The 19202-nt window shown below is 47.1% G+C and overlaps 1 protein-coding gene and 1 pseudogene across 2 annotated transcripts in view; one reads left to right on the top strand and one right to left on the bottom strand.

The window, feature by feature from the left end:
• LOC308620769 (centrosomal protein of 78 kDa-like) overlaps window positions 1-19202 on the top strand; it is a 571052-nt pseudogene that overhangs the window by 300366 nt on the left and 251484 nt on the right. The window lies entirely within an intron of this gene.
• LOC308621086 (forkhead-associated domain-containing protein 1-like) overlaps window positions 1-19202 on the bottom strand; it is a gene marked incomplete at its 3' end in the record, with an annotated part of 102156 nt that overhangs the window by 58789 nt on the left and 24165 nt on the right. The window contains 1 exon segment of the mRNA XM_081241258.1: window positions 6192-6462. Coding sequence (XP_081097384.1) covers window positions 6192-6462 — 271 coding nt within the window.

The raw sequence follows: 19202 nt of genomic DNA, 5'->3' as shown, positions 1-19202 counted from the left end.
TTTATGACATATTATTGAATTTTAAAAATCAGGTAGGGAATTCCTTGGCAGTCCAGTGATTAGGATTCTGTGCTTCCACTGCAGGGGGCACAGGTTCCATCCCTGGCTGGGGAACAAAGATCCTGCAAGCTGAACGGCACGGCCAAAAAAAGAAAAAAAAACCTAACCTATGTTAGGTTCATATGATCCCATTATTGGGAAAAATATATATATATATATATGAATCAAGATGCTATTTTAATAAGTCACTCCACATATTTTCTTTTCTCAGTATTCTTCCCCACCTCCCATGAGCTCTTGCCATTAAGATTTGGCCTTGGAGCTGACGTTTTATTGCCTTGTGGTAAAGGAAGGATGAGTATTAACTAGAACAGGGTGATTTTTCCCCCAGGCAAAATGATGTTTTGATTTTTGACAATGTCTGGAGACATTTTTGAGTACCACAGTTAGGGCGGTTGGTGGTGGTGGTGTTGCTACTGGTATCTCTGGTGGGTAGGAGTCAGGGATGCTGCTAAACATTCGACAGTGGACAGGACAGATCCTTCAACAAGGAGTTATGCGACCCACCTGTCACTGTGCCAAGATTGAGAAACCCTGACCTGATCTGCAGTAAATAAATCCTTGGCTTTGGGTTTTCAAATAGAATTTTTCAAGTCTAAAGCAAGGTGACAGTCTAACAGTAAGCCAATTTAATTGGAAGAGCCCAGCTTTGCTAAGAGAGGAAAGAGCTTTCTCGGAACCCTTAAAAAGAGGTGTTTTCTGTCAAGAGACAGCATGGAGGACTGGAGCACAGAGTTTTCTCTAAAGCGTAGAGTAGAGAGGCCCAGACAGAAAGGAACTCCCCATGACACGGGAAGATGAAAGTCCTTTTCTGAGGATGGCAAGAGTGTCAGGGGAACGAGGGCAAACGTTTGGAAACATGAGACCTGGCTGAGAGGCTGAGGAGATAGAGCCCAGGTAGATGTGAGGGACTCTAAGCCATACGACTCATCCTTCATTTCTCCAGGGGGAATCCAAGTCCTTCAGAGAAGCCCCAAGTTCAGCATGGCACTGGAGAAACCGGTGATTACAGTGGAAAAATTTAAATGGCAGAGTGAAAAAAAGAAAAGAAACAGCCCATGTGCCATGTGTCCAAAGGACACATTAAAAAAAAAACCCCAAAAACCCTGTATATATGTTCATAAGACAGAACATGATGCATACAACAAAATGAATGAATCTCAGAAATACTATGCTGAGTGAAAAAAGCCTTCCACAAAGGAACATGTACTACATGGTTCTGTGTACTTGAGATTCTAGAACAGGAATATCTAATCCATGGCGGGAAAAGAATTCAGAAGAGTGGGTGCCTCTGGGGCCTGGGGCTGGGAATTGACTGGGGAGGGACATGAGGGAACTTTCTGGGGTGATGGTAATGTTCTATATCTTGATAGGAATTTGGGTTACATAGTTGTGCACGACTGGCACAACTCAGTGAGCACATTCAAGGTCTAACACCTTTCAGGGTGTGGTAGCCAGTCTCCAAGATGGCCCCACTGATTCTTGTCTCCTGGTATTCAGACCCTTGCATCATCCTCTCCAATACTGGATGGACTTTATATTAGTTAGCTGGGGCTGCCATAACAAAACACCACAGGAGGTCTTAACAAAAGAAATTCATTTTCTCACAGTTCTGGAGGCTGGAAGTCCAAGATCAAGGTGTGGGCAGGGTTAGGCCTCTCTCCTTGGCTTGCAGACGGCCACCTTCCTGCTGTGTCCTCACATGCCCTTTTCTCTGTGCACGTGCATCCCTGGCGTCTCTCTCTCTCTTCTTACAAGGACACCAGCCCTTGGATTAGGGCCCACCCAATCATCTCATTTTAACTTACTCATCTATTTCAATACACTATCTCCAAATATGGTCACATTCTGCAATATTGGGATTGAGGCCTCAGCATATGCATTTTGGGGGAATGCAATTCAGTCCGTAACAAAGCTTCTCTATGTAACCAAGGATATTGCAGAAATGACACAGTTTGATTCCTGAGGTTAGATCCTAAAAGACATTGCAGCTTCTGCCTCACTCTCTAGGACCACTTGTCTGGAGGAGCTGGCAGCTTGAGGATGCTCAAGCAACGTATGGAGAGGTGCACTTAGTGAAGAACTGAGGCCTCTTACCAAAAGCCATGTGAGTGAACCATCCTAGAGGTGGGTCCTCCAGCCCCAGACAAGCCCCCAGAGGACCACAGCCCAGCCACCACCATGACTGCCACCTCATGGACAAGCCTGAGCAAGAATCCCCCAGCGAAGCCATTCCCAACTTCCTGACTCAGAGAAACTAGGAGATAATAAATGTTTACTTTTGTTTTAGGCCATTACATCCTGCAGTAATTTGTTATGCAACAATAAGTAGCAAATACAGGTTTGGGCACCAGGAGTGGTGGAAAATTTAACAAAAACCCTAAAATGTGGAGTGGTTTGTGATGGAACAGTGGCCAGAAGCTGGAGGACTTTGGCCAAGAGTCTTTGAGAAAGCCTGAATAGTCTTAGTAGAAGCCCGATGGCCTTTGAGGAGGCAGTGAGGGAAGGGTTTCAGAAAAGTGAGGAAAATGTTACTGGGGTTAAGAGATCCTTGTCAGGTGGTGGCAGAAGGTTTCCTAACACGTTGCCTGTGGTCATGAGGAAGGTAGAAAATGTTTGTGATGAGGCTGAGTGGTCAAGCTAAAGAGAGTCCCAGACAGAGTCTTGGAAGGTGCTGCCTGGTTACTTCTTGCTACTTATAGTGAAATGTGAGGGGGAGAGACAGTTAAAGGAAGGGCTGTTAAATCAGGGCAATGCTCTGGGCTTGAAAATTCCCTGCCTCTCCAGGTGGCAAATGAAATATAAGAAACAGGTTCTGGGCAAAAATCAAATCAAGGGCACTCTCAAGAAAACACAGTCCAGAGAAGAAGCTGAGGGTGTGGTTGTAAAATCCTTTGTTAAGAATACAGATCCAGGGCAGTGTCCAAGAGAACCCTTCGGTCAAAGAACTGGGCTTCTAAGAAGCTTCTGTCCTTTGTCAGTCTTTGCAGAAGCCCATGGTGGAAGGGCTTGTGACAAAAAAGTCTGTGGGCATGGTTTTTGCCTGATAGGATGAACCCCAATAAGAAGCACTGCCAACTCAGACTGACAGAGACCCACAAAAGTCAAAGAAGCGTCTGGACCCCCAAGCTTCTACAGGCAGGAAGCAGGCTATAAAACTATGCAGCCACATCCAGGGGACACCTTTCATAGGAAAGGGAGGACGACTCAGAAGGCAGAACTCACGGACCAGGGGCAGAGCCAAGAGCCCTGGAAAGTCATTTCTGGGCAAGAGTTGGACTGAAGCCCAGTCAAGGAACTGCCTATATTTTACCAGCTGGACTTCAGAACTGCTTTGGGCCAGGGACTCCTGTGTGTTTCCTGTTTTTCTTCTTTTGGAACAAGAGGAGTGTATGTAGCAGTGATGCTATGTCTGTCCCACCAATATGTGCTGGGTGTGTGAGGGACAGACCCTTTGTTCAGAGGTCTTCAGATTTCTGGAAGTAGTACTTGATGAGCTGAACGTAACGTACTACACCCATGAGCCCCATCTGTACCTGGACTTGATTTAGACGAGATTCTGGAATTTGAGCCGATGCTGTTACTGGGGTGAGATTTTGGGGGGCCTCGGGAGAGAGGAGGAGGAGTGTGATTCATTGAGGACCCGAGGGCAGGCTGTGGTAGCCGGCCTCCAAGATGACTGCTGATAATCCCCGCCTCCTGGTCTTCAGGCCCGTGTGTAGTCTTCTCCCACACTGGAGGGTGACGCCCTGGGTAACCATCAGGATATTGCAACAATGACAGAGCATGACTTCTGAGGCTTAGTCACAAGAGATGTTGCCATTTCCATCTTGTCCTCCAGGATCACTTGCTCAGGAGGAGCAGCTGCCGTGTCATGAGAACGCTTGAGCCACTCTCTGGGGAGGCCCATGTGGTGAGGAACCGGGGCCTCCTGCTGACACCCATGTGAGCAGCCGTGTTCGAAGTGGATCCTCTGGCCCAGGTCAAGCCTTCAGATGACTGCAGCCTTACGAGGGACCCTGAGCCACAGCCGTCCTGCTAAGCTGCTGCCAAATTCCTGACCCCACAGAAACCGTATAGATGATAACACATGTTTGATTTTGCTTTAGGCTGCTACGTTTGGGGAGAATTCGTTATGCAATCATGATAACTAATACACATTCTGTGTTCATTTTACATGAAGGAGACAAAAAATGTTGAGTTCTAGTTAATGGTATATGTGCTAAAACATTTAGGGGGAGGACTACAGATGTGTGCTATTTATTTTGAAATGCATCCAAAAAATAAGATGGATTAATGCAGGACAAGAAGGATGGGTAGACAGAAATGTAATAAAGAGTACAGCAAAGTGTTAGCGGTAGAATTAGGAGGAGAGCTGTCTCTATAAAATTCTTTTTGCTTTGCTGTATGCTTGAAAGTTTTCACATTAAAATGCTGGGGGGGTCTTCCCTGGTGGCGCAGTGTTTGAGAGTCTGCCTGCCAATGCAGGGGACACAGGTTCGAACCCTGGTCTGGGAAGATCCCACATGCCACGGAGCAGCTGGACCCGTGAGCCACAACTACTGAGCCTGCGCGGCTGGAACTTGTGCTCCGCAACAAGAGAGGCCGCGATGGTTAGAGGCCCGCGCACCGCGATGAAGAGTGGCCCCTGCTCGCCGCAGCTGGAGAAAGCCCTCGCACAGAAGTGAAGACCCAACACAGCCATAAATAAAGAAATAAATAAAATTAAATTTAAAAAAAATGCTGGGGGTAAATGGCTGAGTAATTTCTTAACTTGGGCGGTTGGTACATGAGCGTTCCTTAGACGATGATGATGATGATGTAAACTGCAGAGATACCTTTCATTTGCTCCTTAGTCTGTTTATTTCAGAATAATAACTATTATTTGAATGGCTGAGGGAAGGGACTAGGTGAGTGGTCCTGAGTGAGACCAGGGAAGGGTGTGGAGGCATCGAGAGACCTGGGGACTCAGAGGGGTCTGGGGCTGGGACACAGAAAACAGAGAATGGAACCTTCACACCAGTGGCCACAGAAGAAACCTGGGAATCATGCCAGGGACTAAGTCGACCCAGCTACTCTGCCAGTAAGCCTGGCAAGGCCAAGAGGATGGTGACAGACAGGAAGTCTCCTCCCCAAGTGCCATGAGGCCTTCTGGGGGGGAGGGGGGAGAAGGAAACCCGGATGGCTGTGTGTCCCCAAAGTGACCAGGCTGTGAGTGACAGTCACTGAGATAACCAGCCTTAAATTTGACCGAAAAGTGTTATTTTAGATTAGATTGAATACATAACCTCCGGAGAAATAATTTTCTCCATAAGCCTCAGTCTCCTCTTACCTGTAAAATGGTAATAAAATATTTAAAAACCTCCTAAGGCAAGAGGGATTTCAGTTACCAATATGTCTGTACATCTGAGTTGAAGTATATAAATTTAGATTCTGATACAAATTCATATATATTCATATATATGTACAAACACACACACACACTCACCACAGAGGTACTGACGTGTGCAGATGGGCAGAGCACAGTCTTGGAGGAGTTTGTACCAAAAAGTCAACAGGGAGAATTCTGGTGATAAGGGTGACAGCTTATCTTTTACTGTTTTCTAACTTTCTGCTTATCCCAATTTTTTCACATTTGATTATGTTCTACTTCAGAACCAGAGAACATAAGCAAAAGCCAGAGAAAGACAAATATCATACCATATTGCTTATATGTGGAATCTAAAAAAAAGGTACAAATGAACTTATCTACAAAACAGAGATAGAGTTACAGATGTAGAAAATAAACTTATGGTTACCGGGAATAAGAGGGGGGAGGGATAAATTGGAAGAGAGGGATTGACATACACAATACTATACATAAAGGAGATAACTAAGAAGGACCTACTGGATAGCACAGGGAACTCTCCTCAATACTCTGTAATGGTCTATATGGGAAAAGAATCTAAAAAAGAGTGGATACATGTATATGTTGAACAGATTCAGTGTGCTGCATACCTGAAACTAACACAACACTGTAAATCAACTGCACCTCAATAAAAATTTAAAAAAAAAGGGGAAAGCAGAAACTGAGACCCATCCTCCTAGCAAAAGCCCCTCCCCTAAGCCGCCAAGGAAGCGCCCATGAGTACCTTGCCTGATGATGGGAACGCTGTGGGCGGCTCTGTCCACCTTGAAGGAGAACATCTTCTCGCTGGCACTCACGGGCCGCCTGTGGGAGGCTGGTGGGACCATGGGGGGCTCGGGGGACCCCTGCGACCAGCTCCTCTGCACTGGCGCTGTCCAGATGCCCGGGTAGAAGGGGGTCTGTGTTGGTGAGGGTGACTGGTTCAGTTCCTGGGTGGCCCAAGGTGGCTGTGGCCTTGGCCAAGGTGCTGGGCCCCTCACCCATGGGAAGGAGACCTGCAGGGGCAGACAAGAGGGTCAGGGGAGGTTACGAGCAGCTGGGGTGGTCTTCACCTTTCTGTCCCGGCGACATAATTGCTGCCCTAGATTTCGGCGTATAAGTCACTTCTCCCAAGAATCCCTCCCACACTCTCCCCAAATTTGGGATGGCGGTCCCCACCATGGGTCACCTTGCACACTATCGCACCACCATTTATTGGGTGCAGCCTTCGTGCCAGGCACCCACTCAAGAGATTCACATGCATTACCTCATTTAATACCCCTGATGCTCTGTGATGAGCCCGAGGCTGAGCAAGACCTAGTGACTTTCCCAGGACCACAGATTTGGCAGTGAGCGTCTGAGCTGGTACAACGCCACCTCTGAGCTCTGAGAGGCTGACAGCTTTTTGTCTACCTTGCTCAGCACCGTATCCTCAGCTCCTAGAATAAACCCTTGGCACATACACAGTAGGTCCTTAAATATTGGTTGAAAGAATGAATGAACACATCTCCGAGATTCAAGCCCAGCTCTCCAGGACACACACATCCACACTGTGTGTCTCCCTGGCACTCCCATTCCACCTCTTCCCCCGAAGCCGAGAGCTCTGGGGTGGCAGGCACCCCAACTGGCTCGAAACCCAGCTGGCTCATTAGCCTGTGACCCTCAACATCTGCCACATCTGATTCTTGGCAGACGCTCCATAAATATCTATCGAGGGAACCTTTTTTCATCTGACCCGGCGGAAGATGTCTGTATCTACTTTCATTAGAGAGCACATCAAAATCCATCTACACCGGGAGAAGCAAATGCTGAGAGGTGCTGACACCTGGCTTTTTCTTGGTTAATGCTGTTGTGGCCGTCCCTCGCCGAGCCTAGTGGTTAAACCGTGACATCGTGAATGCTACCATTTATTGTAATTACTCACCGATTTCTCGTGATAGCCCTGAAGGGGAGGAGCTCTCCTTATTCCTAGCTTACAAATGAGGCTTGGAGAGGTTAAGGACTTCACCAAGCTCAGGTGGTGGTGGAGAGGGTGGTGGGACTGGGGTTCTGGAAAGCTCTTTCCCTCTCTGTCTCTCTCTCCCTTCTCTGCCCCAACCCCACCCCCAGTCGCTTGGCAGAAAAAAACACACTTTTCAAGGAAGAAGCTAAGTTCAAAGGTTTGCCGCCTGTGGCGGTCACGTTTCTCTTTCTGCAGACTGCAGACACAGAATGAGAAACAGGACAGAATGCTTCCGAAATAGGAGCACTGGCAGACAGAACTTCCTATAGCTCCAGCTGGATTGTATTCAAGAGGAAGGTTCTCCACTCACTCAGGTTCCCAAACCAGTCTTTTAGCTACAGTCTTTCCCAGCCAAGTCAAGAATCTGGTGAATTCCCCTGAAGACTTTTTTGGAGTCAGGGAGAACACTGTTTGGGAAAATCAAACTCCAATTGCCTGGCAACACCTGGCCCAGCATTTATGATGACACTGGCCCCGTTGAAACCTGTTTCAGGAACGGACTTGGCAGTGTTCCAGAACTCTGTTACCTTATGTGAAGATTCGAATTTCTCTCCACTGTGGGCACCTCAGTCTCCACCTAAGCTTTCTTCCTTTCTCTCCTTTCAGAAGCTGAGGTGTCCTGCTTCTGCCTTGCACTCAATTCTCCATCCATCCTATCCCTTCCCGTCCTCTCCTCTGGGGCTGTCTTGCCTCAATCATTCCTACAACCTTTCCTCATCGATTTAATAAAGATTTATCGAATGAAAGGGCTGAAGGTGGGAAGGGGGAAATTTGAATATGTTTTACCCCCGCCTGATAGAAAACAAATCGAGAGACCACGGGTAGTGTGGAGGAATTCCCTTTTGTGCTGGGATGCTCAGGTAGATGTGCCTCACTGCCCACTAACTGCCAGGGTGCTAAAGGGAGTGCTCATATCTCATGCCTCAAGTGGTTCACTGCCGTAGTGGACAGGCCGCAACCCACCTGGCTCTTCTGGAAATTCCAAGAATCTCCCTCCCAATCTGTCGGCCCATTGCTGTGGGTGGGGCTAAGCAATCAACCAATCACACTCCCTGGACATACTGATTGGTTCAGTGGTGGGGCAAGTGATGCAATCAGAGCCAAGGAGACCCAAGAAGACTTGGCTGGACACCAGGATCTGGAGTGACCTGGTGGGACTTCAGAATGCAGCCAGCATGAGGGAGTGGAGCCCAGACATGGAGAGAGGGAAGCGTTTTATTTATTTTTCAAATTGTGGTAAATAACCTGCAACATAAAATTTATCATCTTAGCCATTTTAAAGTATACAGTTCAGTGGTGTTAAGTATAGTCACATTTCTGTGAGATGGATCTCCAGAACTTTTTCGTCTTGCAAAACGTAAACTCTATTAACCATTAGACAACAACTCCCCATTCCCTCCGCCACCCAGCCCGTGGTGACCAACATTCTGTCTCTATGAATTGGACTACTCTAAGTACCAAGTACCTCAAATAAGTGAAATCACATGGTACCTGTCTTTTTGTGACTGGCGTATTTCACTTAGCATAGTGCCCTCAAGGTTCATCCATGTTGTAACATGTCAGAATTTCCTTCTTTTATTTTATTATTTTTGTGTGTGTGTGGTAGGCAGGCCTCTCACTGCTGTGGCCTCTCTCGTTGTGGAGCACAGGCTCCGGACGCGCAGGCTCAGCGGCCATGGCTCACGGGCCCGGCCGCTCCGCGGCATGCGGGATCCTCCCGGACTGGGGCATGAACCCGTGTCCCCTGCATCGGCAGGCGGACTCTCAACCACTGCGCCACCAGGGAAGCCCTTCCTTCATTTTTAAGGCTAAATAATATTCCACCATACAGTTTAGAGTGTATTTTTTTAATCCATTAAGCGTCATGGGCACTTGGGTGGTTTCTACCTCATGGCTATTAGAACTATGCTGCTGTGAACATGGTGGGGAAAATAAGGAAGCTGGTTTTGAGCACTGGCTGGAGTGCTACCCTGAAGTGCTCCATCTCTGAGGCTGGCTAGAGCTGGTTTCTGTTGCTTGCAACACACAGAGCCCGAACGATAGGGCCCCTAGTGGGAAGGAGCCAAAGATGTATAAACGCAGCAGAGACTCCAAGCTCTTCGGGTTTAAAAATTTAAAAATAAAGTTTTTTTTTTTTTCTCTGAAGCATGTTGGTTGAGGGTAGCTTTAGTTGGATGGTTAAAGTTGGTTTTCTCTAGTTTCCCGGCTTGCTTTATCAAAGGGAAGGTCAAGGTTTTCTCAGAAATTGCTGCTGGCAACTACAACGATACAGGCAGGGAGAAAAGCAAACATAAGAAGAAGACTCACATTAAAAGCTAGCTCTGGGCTGTACAGGAAGCATGGGGTCAAGGTCAGTTATCAACAAGTTTGTTTTTATTATTTATTTATTTTAGATTTAATTCTATTTATTTTTGTCTGTGTTGGGTTTTCGTTGCTACGTGCAGGCTTTCTTTAGTTGCCGCGAGCGGGGGGCTACTCTTGTTGTGGTGCGCAGGCTTCTCCTTGTGGTGGCTTCTCTTGTTTCGGAGTGTGGGCTCTAGGCGCATGGGCTGCAGTAGCTGGGGCACATGGGCTCAGCAGTTGTGGCACGTGGGCTCTAGAGCGCAGGCTCAGTAGTTGTGGCGCATGGGCTTAGTTCCTCCACGACATATGGGATCTTCCCAGACCAGGGCTCGAACCTGTGTCCCCTGCACTGGCAGGTGGATTCTTATCCACTGTGTCACCAGGGAAGTCTTCAAGTCTGTTTTTAGAAACTTTAGTTCAAAAATACACGCTAATGCCTTTTCTCTTTCTTTGTGTCTGTTCTCTGACCATATGGTATGTTGCCATGGTTGGGTTTTTTGTTTTGTTTTTGAGGTAGCATATGTGATACTCCTGATTTCTTTTCCAGGTTGGGGCTTCCCTGGTGGTGCAGTGGTTGAGAGTCTGCCTGCCGATGTAGGGAACACGGGTTCGTGCCCTGGTCCGGGAAGATCCCACATGCCACAGAGCGGCTAGGCCCGTGAGACATGGCCGCTGAACCTGCGTGTCTGGAGCCTGTGCTCCGCAACGGGAGAGGCCACAACAGTGAGAGGCCCGTGTACCGAGAAAAAAAAAAAAAGCAGGTTGTCAACCACCTGGATTAACCATGACCACATCCACGGCTGAATTTATATTAGCTTTAATAAACACAGGTCAATGATTTACTCAAGAAATCACTATCCATTTTTTTTCAGATTATCTATTTGTTCTTTGTGTTATTTCCCCAATATCTGCTTCTAACCCTGAAAAGAGTGTAAGTTGAATGGGACACCCTAAAAAAACTTCGAAGTAGTTTGCACATCGAGTGCCTACAGTACACATGAATTCTGCCAGGAAGCCCTGGAGCCTGCAGAGAAGGTGGAAACTTAGACCTTGCCCTTGGAGAGCTTGTTATGTGCTCTGCCATTTGTAAGTAATTGTGGACAATACAACGACTATGAGCCACTGTGTAGAGAAGCCACAGATGTGCCACAGACTGTGCTGGGCACTTAATGCATGTGGTCTCATCTGATCTCCAGAATAATCTTGCAGGAGGCATTTTACCCCTCATTGTGTGGATTAAGAAACTGAAGCTCAGAGAGGTTAAATGACTTGCCCAACGTCTCACGGCCAGGAAGTGGTGACACAATTTGACTCCAATACCTGTGCTCTTAGGACTTCTAGGTTACTCGAAGTCATGATTTATTACCTGTTTTCCATACTCACAAACGGATCTTAGACGATTGGTTAGTGAATGATAGGATATTTTCCAAGTTAAAAAAAGGAAATGAACATTAGATGGTGTGAAAAAACACAAGACATCGCATGGGCTACTTAGAAATGGGATTTTCTAGGAACACTGACAACTGTCTTATGGAAGTGTTATTCTTTCTGGTACATGCCACGCCCTGGAAGCAGCTCAGAGGACCCCAGCCTCCATCCGGGAAGACCTGTGGTATGTTCACTGCTGTACCAGAGGAGTGCTGGGGCCAGCTGGTACCCGCCCACGAGAACTGATTGTTAAATGTCCAGGAATTTTGCCAACTGGTTGAGAAACACAGCCATTAATAAGAATTAACTTACATAAATTTACAATTAAATTATATCAGAAACAATTGGTATACAAACTTAAAAGTCACCCCTTCCTAATTATTTTACTCTATTTTATTATTACCTATGCTCTTGAGGTTATTTCACTCTACTATATGTTTCTGTTGGAAATGTTACATAGTAATGCGTTACCACACCTCTCTTTCCTTCTCTGTATTCAGGGATGTGTCACTGGGAGCTGGAAATTGACCGTGGAGGGCGTATTACACCATAGAAATCAGGAAATGTTATAAATGAGGGCTTGGTTTTTAAAAAGTTTTATAAATAGGTTTAATAATGGTGGTTCATGTAGAGCTTGATTTTGTTTGTTTGTTTGTTTTGTTGATTGCCTAGACTTAAGACGGTAATGGAGAAAATGTTAACAATGCAGATTATACAAAAGCATGTTGTGTCTTAGCCGTTATGTTATGAATAGAGCAAAAAATTGGGGAAACGTTCTTCCAGTATTTAAAAATTATTATCTGATGCAGCAACAAAGTCACTCATGTCACTGATGAACATGTGAAGTTCTAACGTCTTTCTTTTTTCACTTGTATTATTCATAAATCCAAAAATCCAAAAATACCCACCAGTGCTCAGGTTGGGAACTCTCTCATTCGTCAACTGCAATGAGAAATTGGCTATGGATACAAGAGTTCACCTAAAGTCAATGAAAGCATTCTGTGAGACTCAGCTGGCTATATAGAATTTACAAGAAAGAGTACTGTATATCTTGTTACATGGAAAGACTGTGCTACACATTCTTTATATCAGTAAACCTTATGCTATGCATCCATGTACTTTACTTTTCCCAGAGAGCTGGTCATTAAATATTTACCAGCCAATTGCTGGCTGTGCTGGCACCCAGCAGAGTGCCTGCTACTCATGGTAGGTGTTCGCTGACTGAGCTGAACAGTTGGCAAATGGAGTGTAAATAAAAAGCACTTTGATTCTGGGGCTGGGATGGGGAAAACACATGCTAAGCCTGGTGCATCTTGTAACAGCAGAGAGTAAGCAAGTGCCCAAAACGAAAAGGTGGGGAGATGCTCAAGGACACAGCAAGCAATCTGAAAGAGCTCCCAGTGGCCAAGGCTGGAAGAATTTGAGCGATGAACAAGTTAATGAGTATTGGATTATAATTCAAAGTGTAAAATCAGTATACATGGATCCATACTGACATAGATACATTAGTGAGTAAATACATAAAGGAGGGAGAAGAGACCGGCTTCCTTACAGAAGAATTTAACATACATAGATGTGGAGCTTAATTCCCATGGTCTGGAAGGGCCTGGGGGGTAGGGGTGATGGTGGCGAGCAGGGACACTGACCGCAGCATGGAGGAGCCATGGACCTGGAAAGACAGAATGGAGACTAGAAAACATGGCCAGTAGATCTCAGAAGCCAGGAGAGGGTGCTACTTGGTGCCAGGACAAATGGCCTTTATCTCAACAGCTACCGGGGTGTCACCGTAACTCAGAGACGGGTAATAATTCTATGTCCCCAAGAAAAGGGTAAATCATGTACGGGGCTTCAGTGTGAGAAATCAGGGTTATACATTTAGAACACAGAACCGCCAAGTTATACATTATTTTTAGGTTTTGGAACTTAAAAGAATTAAGTCCCTTTGAGCTGTTCAGAAAAGCCATTCGTTTGGGGTTTTCCCAGCTGTGTTAAAGGAGATCTGGCCCATCTAATTTTCCCATTTTCTTGTAAATCTTCAATCTTACGGTTTTTCCTTTCCTTTCAAGTTCTAATCAGCTTCCTGGTCAGTCCATAAAATGGGAAATAGAATCTAATGAGAAAACAGCCGGATTTTTGCAAATAGCTTTTGCTACCCCTAGACTTGGCCTGCTTCAATTCGGTCTTGCCAGATAGAGAGACGGAATGAATGAATGAATGAATGATCATCAACTAAGTTCAGAGAAGGAGCAACGTGGTTCTGATTTGGTAACAAAGGGTGTGGTCTGCCAGAGGAAGCAGGACGCGGCCTGGTTCCTGACCGAGTCTGGGTTCTGTCTCAGCAGGATGCTAAGGGTTCAGCCCGCGATCCCGTCTCCACCTCCCCCGATGTCATCTGCATCGCCTGTAGACATCTGGTGACAACACAGCCTCAGGGGTCCTTTTGTGTGAGTTTCTGCTGCAGAGGCCGAGCCTGAGGCTGTCTGCTGCCCTGTGCCCTCCACTTCACTGGTCTCGGGAAATCGCCTTTGATATAAAACACCCAGCCTCAGGAGTTCTCATCACATAAGTAAGTCCCCACGGGACCTGTAAGAGCACAGGGTAGAGGAAATCCTACAAGGTCAGGTAGGAGATGACAAAGCTTGACCAGAAAGAGGCTTTGTTCTGAAGGGCACCATACTCTCTGGTCATTCACTCAGTTGCCGGCTTCTCAACCCCCGGTACAGTAAAGCCACATCCTCCTCAAAAACGGGCCCTATTCAGAGGTCCCAGGAACGTGGAAACACCACCCTTCTTGGGGATGGACAACTAAGGCCCAGACTCTGAGCTTCTCATCACACCAGTTCACCACAGGAGAGAAATGAGCAACTCTGCTTCCTTGGAGACTGGCCTGGGACTTTTCCAATGGAAAAGTGGATTATTTGTCATTTTCCTCCTCCCAGATCCCTAGTGGCAAATCCCATTAGCAAGGCTCCACTTAGGCAATAGGAATGCTTCCTAATGTCATGGACATCTTCTTTGTTTTTGCCTCCCCCGCATCCATTTCTTCCATCTTCTGGATGGGCACCTTAATTTTTTTGCAGGGAAGACACCCTTTCCCTGACAATCCTGAGTCCATAGAATTCTGACCCTTCCACCCCAGGGGTGAGACCATAACCCAGGCCTGGCCAATCAGAGCATTCCTTGCCCCTGGCCTCAGTGATTGGTTCAGGGGAAGCCACGTGATCCAAGCCACTGTCAATGAAGATGCTGGCTCTTTCCCTGGAACTGCTACTTTGTAGGGTGCTGGGGCTGCTGGTGGCCACTTTCCTACAGGTGAGGCAAGAGTCTGTCTGAGATTGGGAAGCTAACAGGGAAGAAAGAGTCAGATTCCTGACCATGATTTGGGCGCCTGGATCCAGCTGGGCCTAAGCTGCAGCTTTTGGCCTTTTCAGTTCCATGAGCTTTTTTTTTTTTTTTTTTTGCTTAGGCTAGTTTTAGTTGGTTTTCTGACACTTGCAAACAATCAAATTTCCTGGACAGTATGCTTACTGAGACTTTAGCATAAGCATCACTATGTACTCAGAGTGAAAGTTGTTTTAAAGGTTATGACATGCTCAAATAAAACCCACCAGACTGTCATCATGCACCAAGTTTACCTTTCAACTTATAAAAGTAAAGCAGCATCTCCAGAGAAGAATGATTTAAGATCAAGGAATCAGTCATAAGACAAGTAGTAAAACGCTGCTTAGAGAAACTTTGATAGATAAATAGTTCTCTAGCTACAGCAGGCTTCAGACTACAAACCCCAAATTTCTGCTTCAAAAGTGACTCAGGGAAGACATTCCATAGTTTCATTTATTTCGTTTTTTGGCCTCGCCGTGCACTTGTGGGATCTTAGTTACCTGACCGGGAATTGAATCCAGGCCCTCAGCAGTGAGAGCACTGAGAGCACTGAGTCCTAACCACTGGACCACCAGGGAATTCCCAACAGTCCACAGTTTTAAAAGAAAACTTTCCAGTTGAAGAAACAGGTAAAATTTATAATATGCATCTGTTGTATATATAATATGTTAATGTCTAGTACATTTATCAGATCCATGTTAATGTAATTATATTATTACTATATTTGCAAATGCATATATATGTGTATGTATATTTAGAACCACATATTTCCAGCTCTTTTTTAAAGAGGTATTGAAAAGCCTGTTCAAAATTTAGTTTTCCAGCTTGTCTGTTTTTTCTTATTCCTCAGTAAACTTAAGCAATTAACCAGCACATTTCCTGGCACACAGTAAGGCTCAATCTGAGTGAGTTCTTTCTCCCCAGCTCCCCCCTCTATTTTAAGTTCTTCTTTTAGAAACCAAGTCAAATGAAAGAGGCAGGACTGCATAGTGTTACAGGCAGAGGCTGGTCAACGTTTTCTGTAGAGCCAGACAGTAAGCATTTCCAGCCCTGTGGGCCATAGGATCTGCCCAGCTTACTCTGCCATTGTAGCCGACAACACAGGCAATACTGAAATGAATGGGATGGCTGTGTTCCCAGGAAACTTTACAGAAACAGGCGATGGACCGCACTTGGCCCTGGGCCATAACGTGCCGACCTCAGGTTAAGACCTTGGGATCCGGCGTCACACAGACTCTGGTCCGGCTCCCGGCTCTGCTCCGTCTCTGGGACCCTGACGAGTGTGTCATTTCTGTGCCTTGTCTGTAAGACACAGGGATACCAACAGCCATTTCTTAGTCTGTGAGAAGTGGGTGAGATAGTGCACCTGAAATGCTGTGAACACGTCCTGGTCCATAATAAATGAGCATAAAACATTAGCCACCAGGTGTGATCACCATCGTCAAAAAAGGAGAAGAAAGGGCGCAACTGAATTTGTCCAGGAACGGCAGCAATATCCCTGGTAGAGAGTTAGTGGGTGGACTTCCCTGGGGGTGCAGTGGTTAAGAATCCGCCTGCCAATGCAGGGGACAGGGATTCGAGCCCTGGTCCAGGAAGATCCCACATGCCGCGGAGCAACTAAGCCCATGGGCCACAACTACTGAGCCTGTGCTCTAGAGCCCGCGAGCCACAACTACTGAGCCCGCGTGACACAACTACTGAAGCCCACGCACCTAGAGCCCATGCTCCGCAACAAGAGAAGCGACCGCAATGAGAAACCCGCGCACTGCAACGAAGGGTAGCCCCCGCTCGCCGCAACTAGAGAAAGCCCGCGTGCATCAACGAAGACCCAATGCAGCCAAAAATAAATAAACAAAATAAATAACATAATTAAAGAAAAAACAGTTAGTGGAGCCAAGGACTTCCCTGGCCGTCCAGTGGTTAAGACTCCACGCTTCCAATGCAGGTGGTGCAGGTTTGATCCCCGGTTGAGGAAGTAAGATCCGGTGTTAGTGCAGCCTAAAAATAAGTTAGTGGAGCCAAACAAGCAAGGAAGCCAGGTAACTGAAAATGCATTTTCTTCTATTATCAGTGGCTTTCGTTTTTACCCACATAATGAATCATCCCCTGTCAGCGTGTGAAATTACAGGTTGGACTGCGAATTGCAAGACCTTCCTTAACCGCTGGGCAGTGAAGGACCTGCCTGGGCTCTCACGGCCCCACGATGCTTCGTGCTAGTAGGAAAAGCCTCCAAAAGACTCAGGAGAGCTGGCTTTTAATCCTGGCTCTGGATCTATAAGACTGATGCCTAACCTTGGGGAAGTCGCTGAAACTCTCTGAGCCTCAGTTTATGCCATGATAGGGGTGGTCCCAGGGACCTCTATAAAAACAACTGAAGGGGGAAAGGGGACCTGGGATTAATGAGTAGCTCCTTGGCAGAAATTGGAAATTGAAGCTCAGAAAGGTAAATTCAGTTGAAGCTGGCATTTCAACTTGGGTCCATCCAACTCCAAAGCCCTTGCTTTCTGGATTGTGTTCTGCAGAGCTTCCCCATTAAAGCAGCAAGGAATATTGGCCGACAGAGGGCGCGCTTCTCACAAGACAGAACGTCATGACATTGCAGGGACAGAAGACAGTATCCAGGAGCCAAGTGGGAGAGCCTGGCTGGACTGGGAACAGGGCAGAGCAGGCTACAGGGAAGGCCAGACACAGGCTGTCATGGGGATGGGGGCTGCCGACAAGGAGCTGTCAACCCCTCATGGAACAACTTGGCACGTCATTTGTGGCCCCTGGCTTCCTTTTTCATTGTGGCCATTTCCATCTGTTTTGCCGTATTTCAGAACAGAGAGAGACATGATTGATACATATGGGTGACGTGGGTTTCCTTACTCAGCTGCCTTGTAAGAACGGCGCCACTGTGACTAGCACAACTTGTTTCCACACCTCCTTTCCCAGAGCTCAGAAAGCACGAGTAAAGGCAACAACCAACAAAACACACAACACGGCAGCACACCTGACTCTGGGACTTCAATTTCCCACGCCTGGTGCCAAGACTCTATGGGATTAATCAACGGTTGCTTCAGGGCATTGCAGATGGCCCTGCGGGTTATGTCCTGCACAACTTCAGTGGGCGCCATCCACATGGACTACGTTGTGAATGGTGACCCTGGAGTTGTGCAACATGGCAGCCCTAGGTAATACTTTGATGAGAGAGCTATAATTTACACAGTATGGTCCTGGGGGCTTCCCTGGTAGTGCAGTGGTTGAGAGTCCACCTGCCGATGCAGGGGACACGGGTTTGGGCCCCGGTCCGGGAAGATCCCACATGCCGCGGAGCGGCTGGGCCTGTGAGCCATGGCCGCTGAGCCTGCACGTCCGGAGCCTGTGCTCTGCAACGGGAGAGGCCACAACAGTGAGAGGCCCGCGACCACAAAAAAAAAAAAAAAGGATGGTCCTGGGCACAACCTGGCTGCCAATGCACTTTGTCAAACAAGAGTTTTTCTTTATATTTTTCCATCTTGTATGTTATTCTATGGGTAATTTATCTGCAAATGTATTTATCTGCTAGCGTGGGCAGGTCTTGGGAGGTTTCCCTGTCCATAAGGACACTTACAAAGGAGGCATCTTGGCTGCTCCATGCTGGTTTGCTTGACTCTAAAGCTGAGGGTTATCATGTGCTTATTAGGTGCCAGACGCTGGACTAAGCAATTTACGCACTTTGCCCACTTAATTCCACAGTCACTCAAGGTGGTAGGAACTATTGTTACAGGAGTGGGGACCGAGGCCCTGAGAGGTAGATGATTTGGGCACGTCCAGTATAAAAGCCGGTCAAGAGCAGGGCTGGGACGGCGCTGGAGTCAGCCTGACCTCAGGGCACGTGCTCTAACCACTGAGACATCTGCAAACACATCTGGATTCCTAACCGCCCGCACCTCCCCCGCCTCCCCCAATAAAATGCCGTCACACCCTCCTCTACTGGTTAGGGTCACCACAAAGCCTGAAATAAATGCTTTCATTTGGGAACTCTTTGTCGGGAGAAGAACAGTTCTCATCATACTGAATCTGTATGATATCAGGGCAGTCCTCCGTGGAAACTCCATCCAAGGAGGAAACACAGCGCCCTCACCACGGACCCCAAAATCAATTGGAAACAAGAATAGGCCGGAAGCAAGACGGCCACGAATTTTTTAGAAAAACTGGGCTTCAAAATATTTGATGAGAGATGCTCTTCAATACCTCTCCCTTTTCCCCTCTTCCTTTCTCTTCTTTTAAATAGCCAGCAGCTTGGGGTCATCAGGAAGTGGAATTTGTAGGAAGGTGTCAGTCAGTCCACAGGCCGCCCTCACACAGACGCTGCAAAGGACCCCTCCATGAATATGAGCGTCATGGATGGAAGCTTCTCAAGCTGGCGACGCCCCGGCAGAGAGCACTTTTGAGAAGATGGGGCTGTGGAGAGTCCTGCAAAGTGCCCTGGGCACAGGCCAGGGGAACACTTGTGCAGCTGCCTGCAGTCAACCGAGGAATGAAGCAAGGTGCAAGTGCGTGTAGGAATAAGAATTGAAAAAATCCGTGTATATTCGAGTGACCGTGAGAGTATGCTTTCCTCGGTGTGAAAACCAGTCA

Source organism: Mesoplodon bidens (genome assembly GCF_964165515.1).
Source record: "Mesoplodon bidens genome assembly, chromosome: 7".
In the NCBI taxonomy this organism is placed as follows: domain Eukaryota; kingdom Metazoa; phylum Chordata; class Mammalia; order Artiodactyla; family Ziphiidae; genus Mesoplodon; species Mesoplodon bidens.
This window is presented reverse-complemented; position numbering and strand designations above follow the sequence as displayed.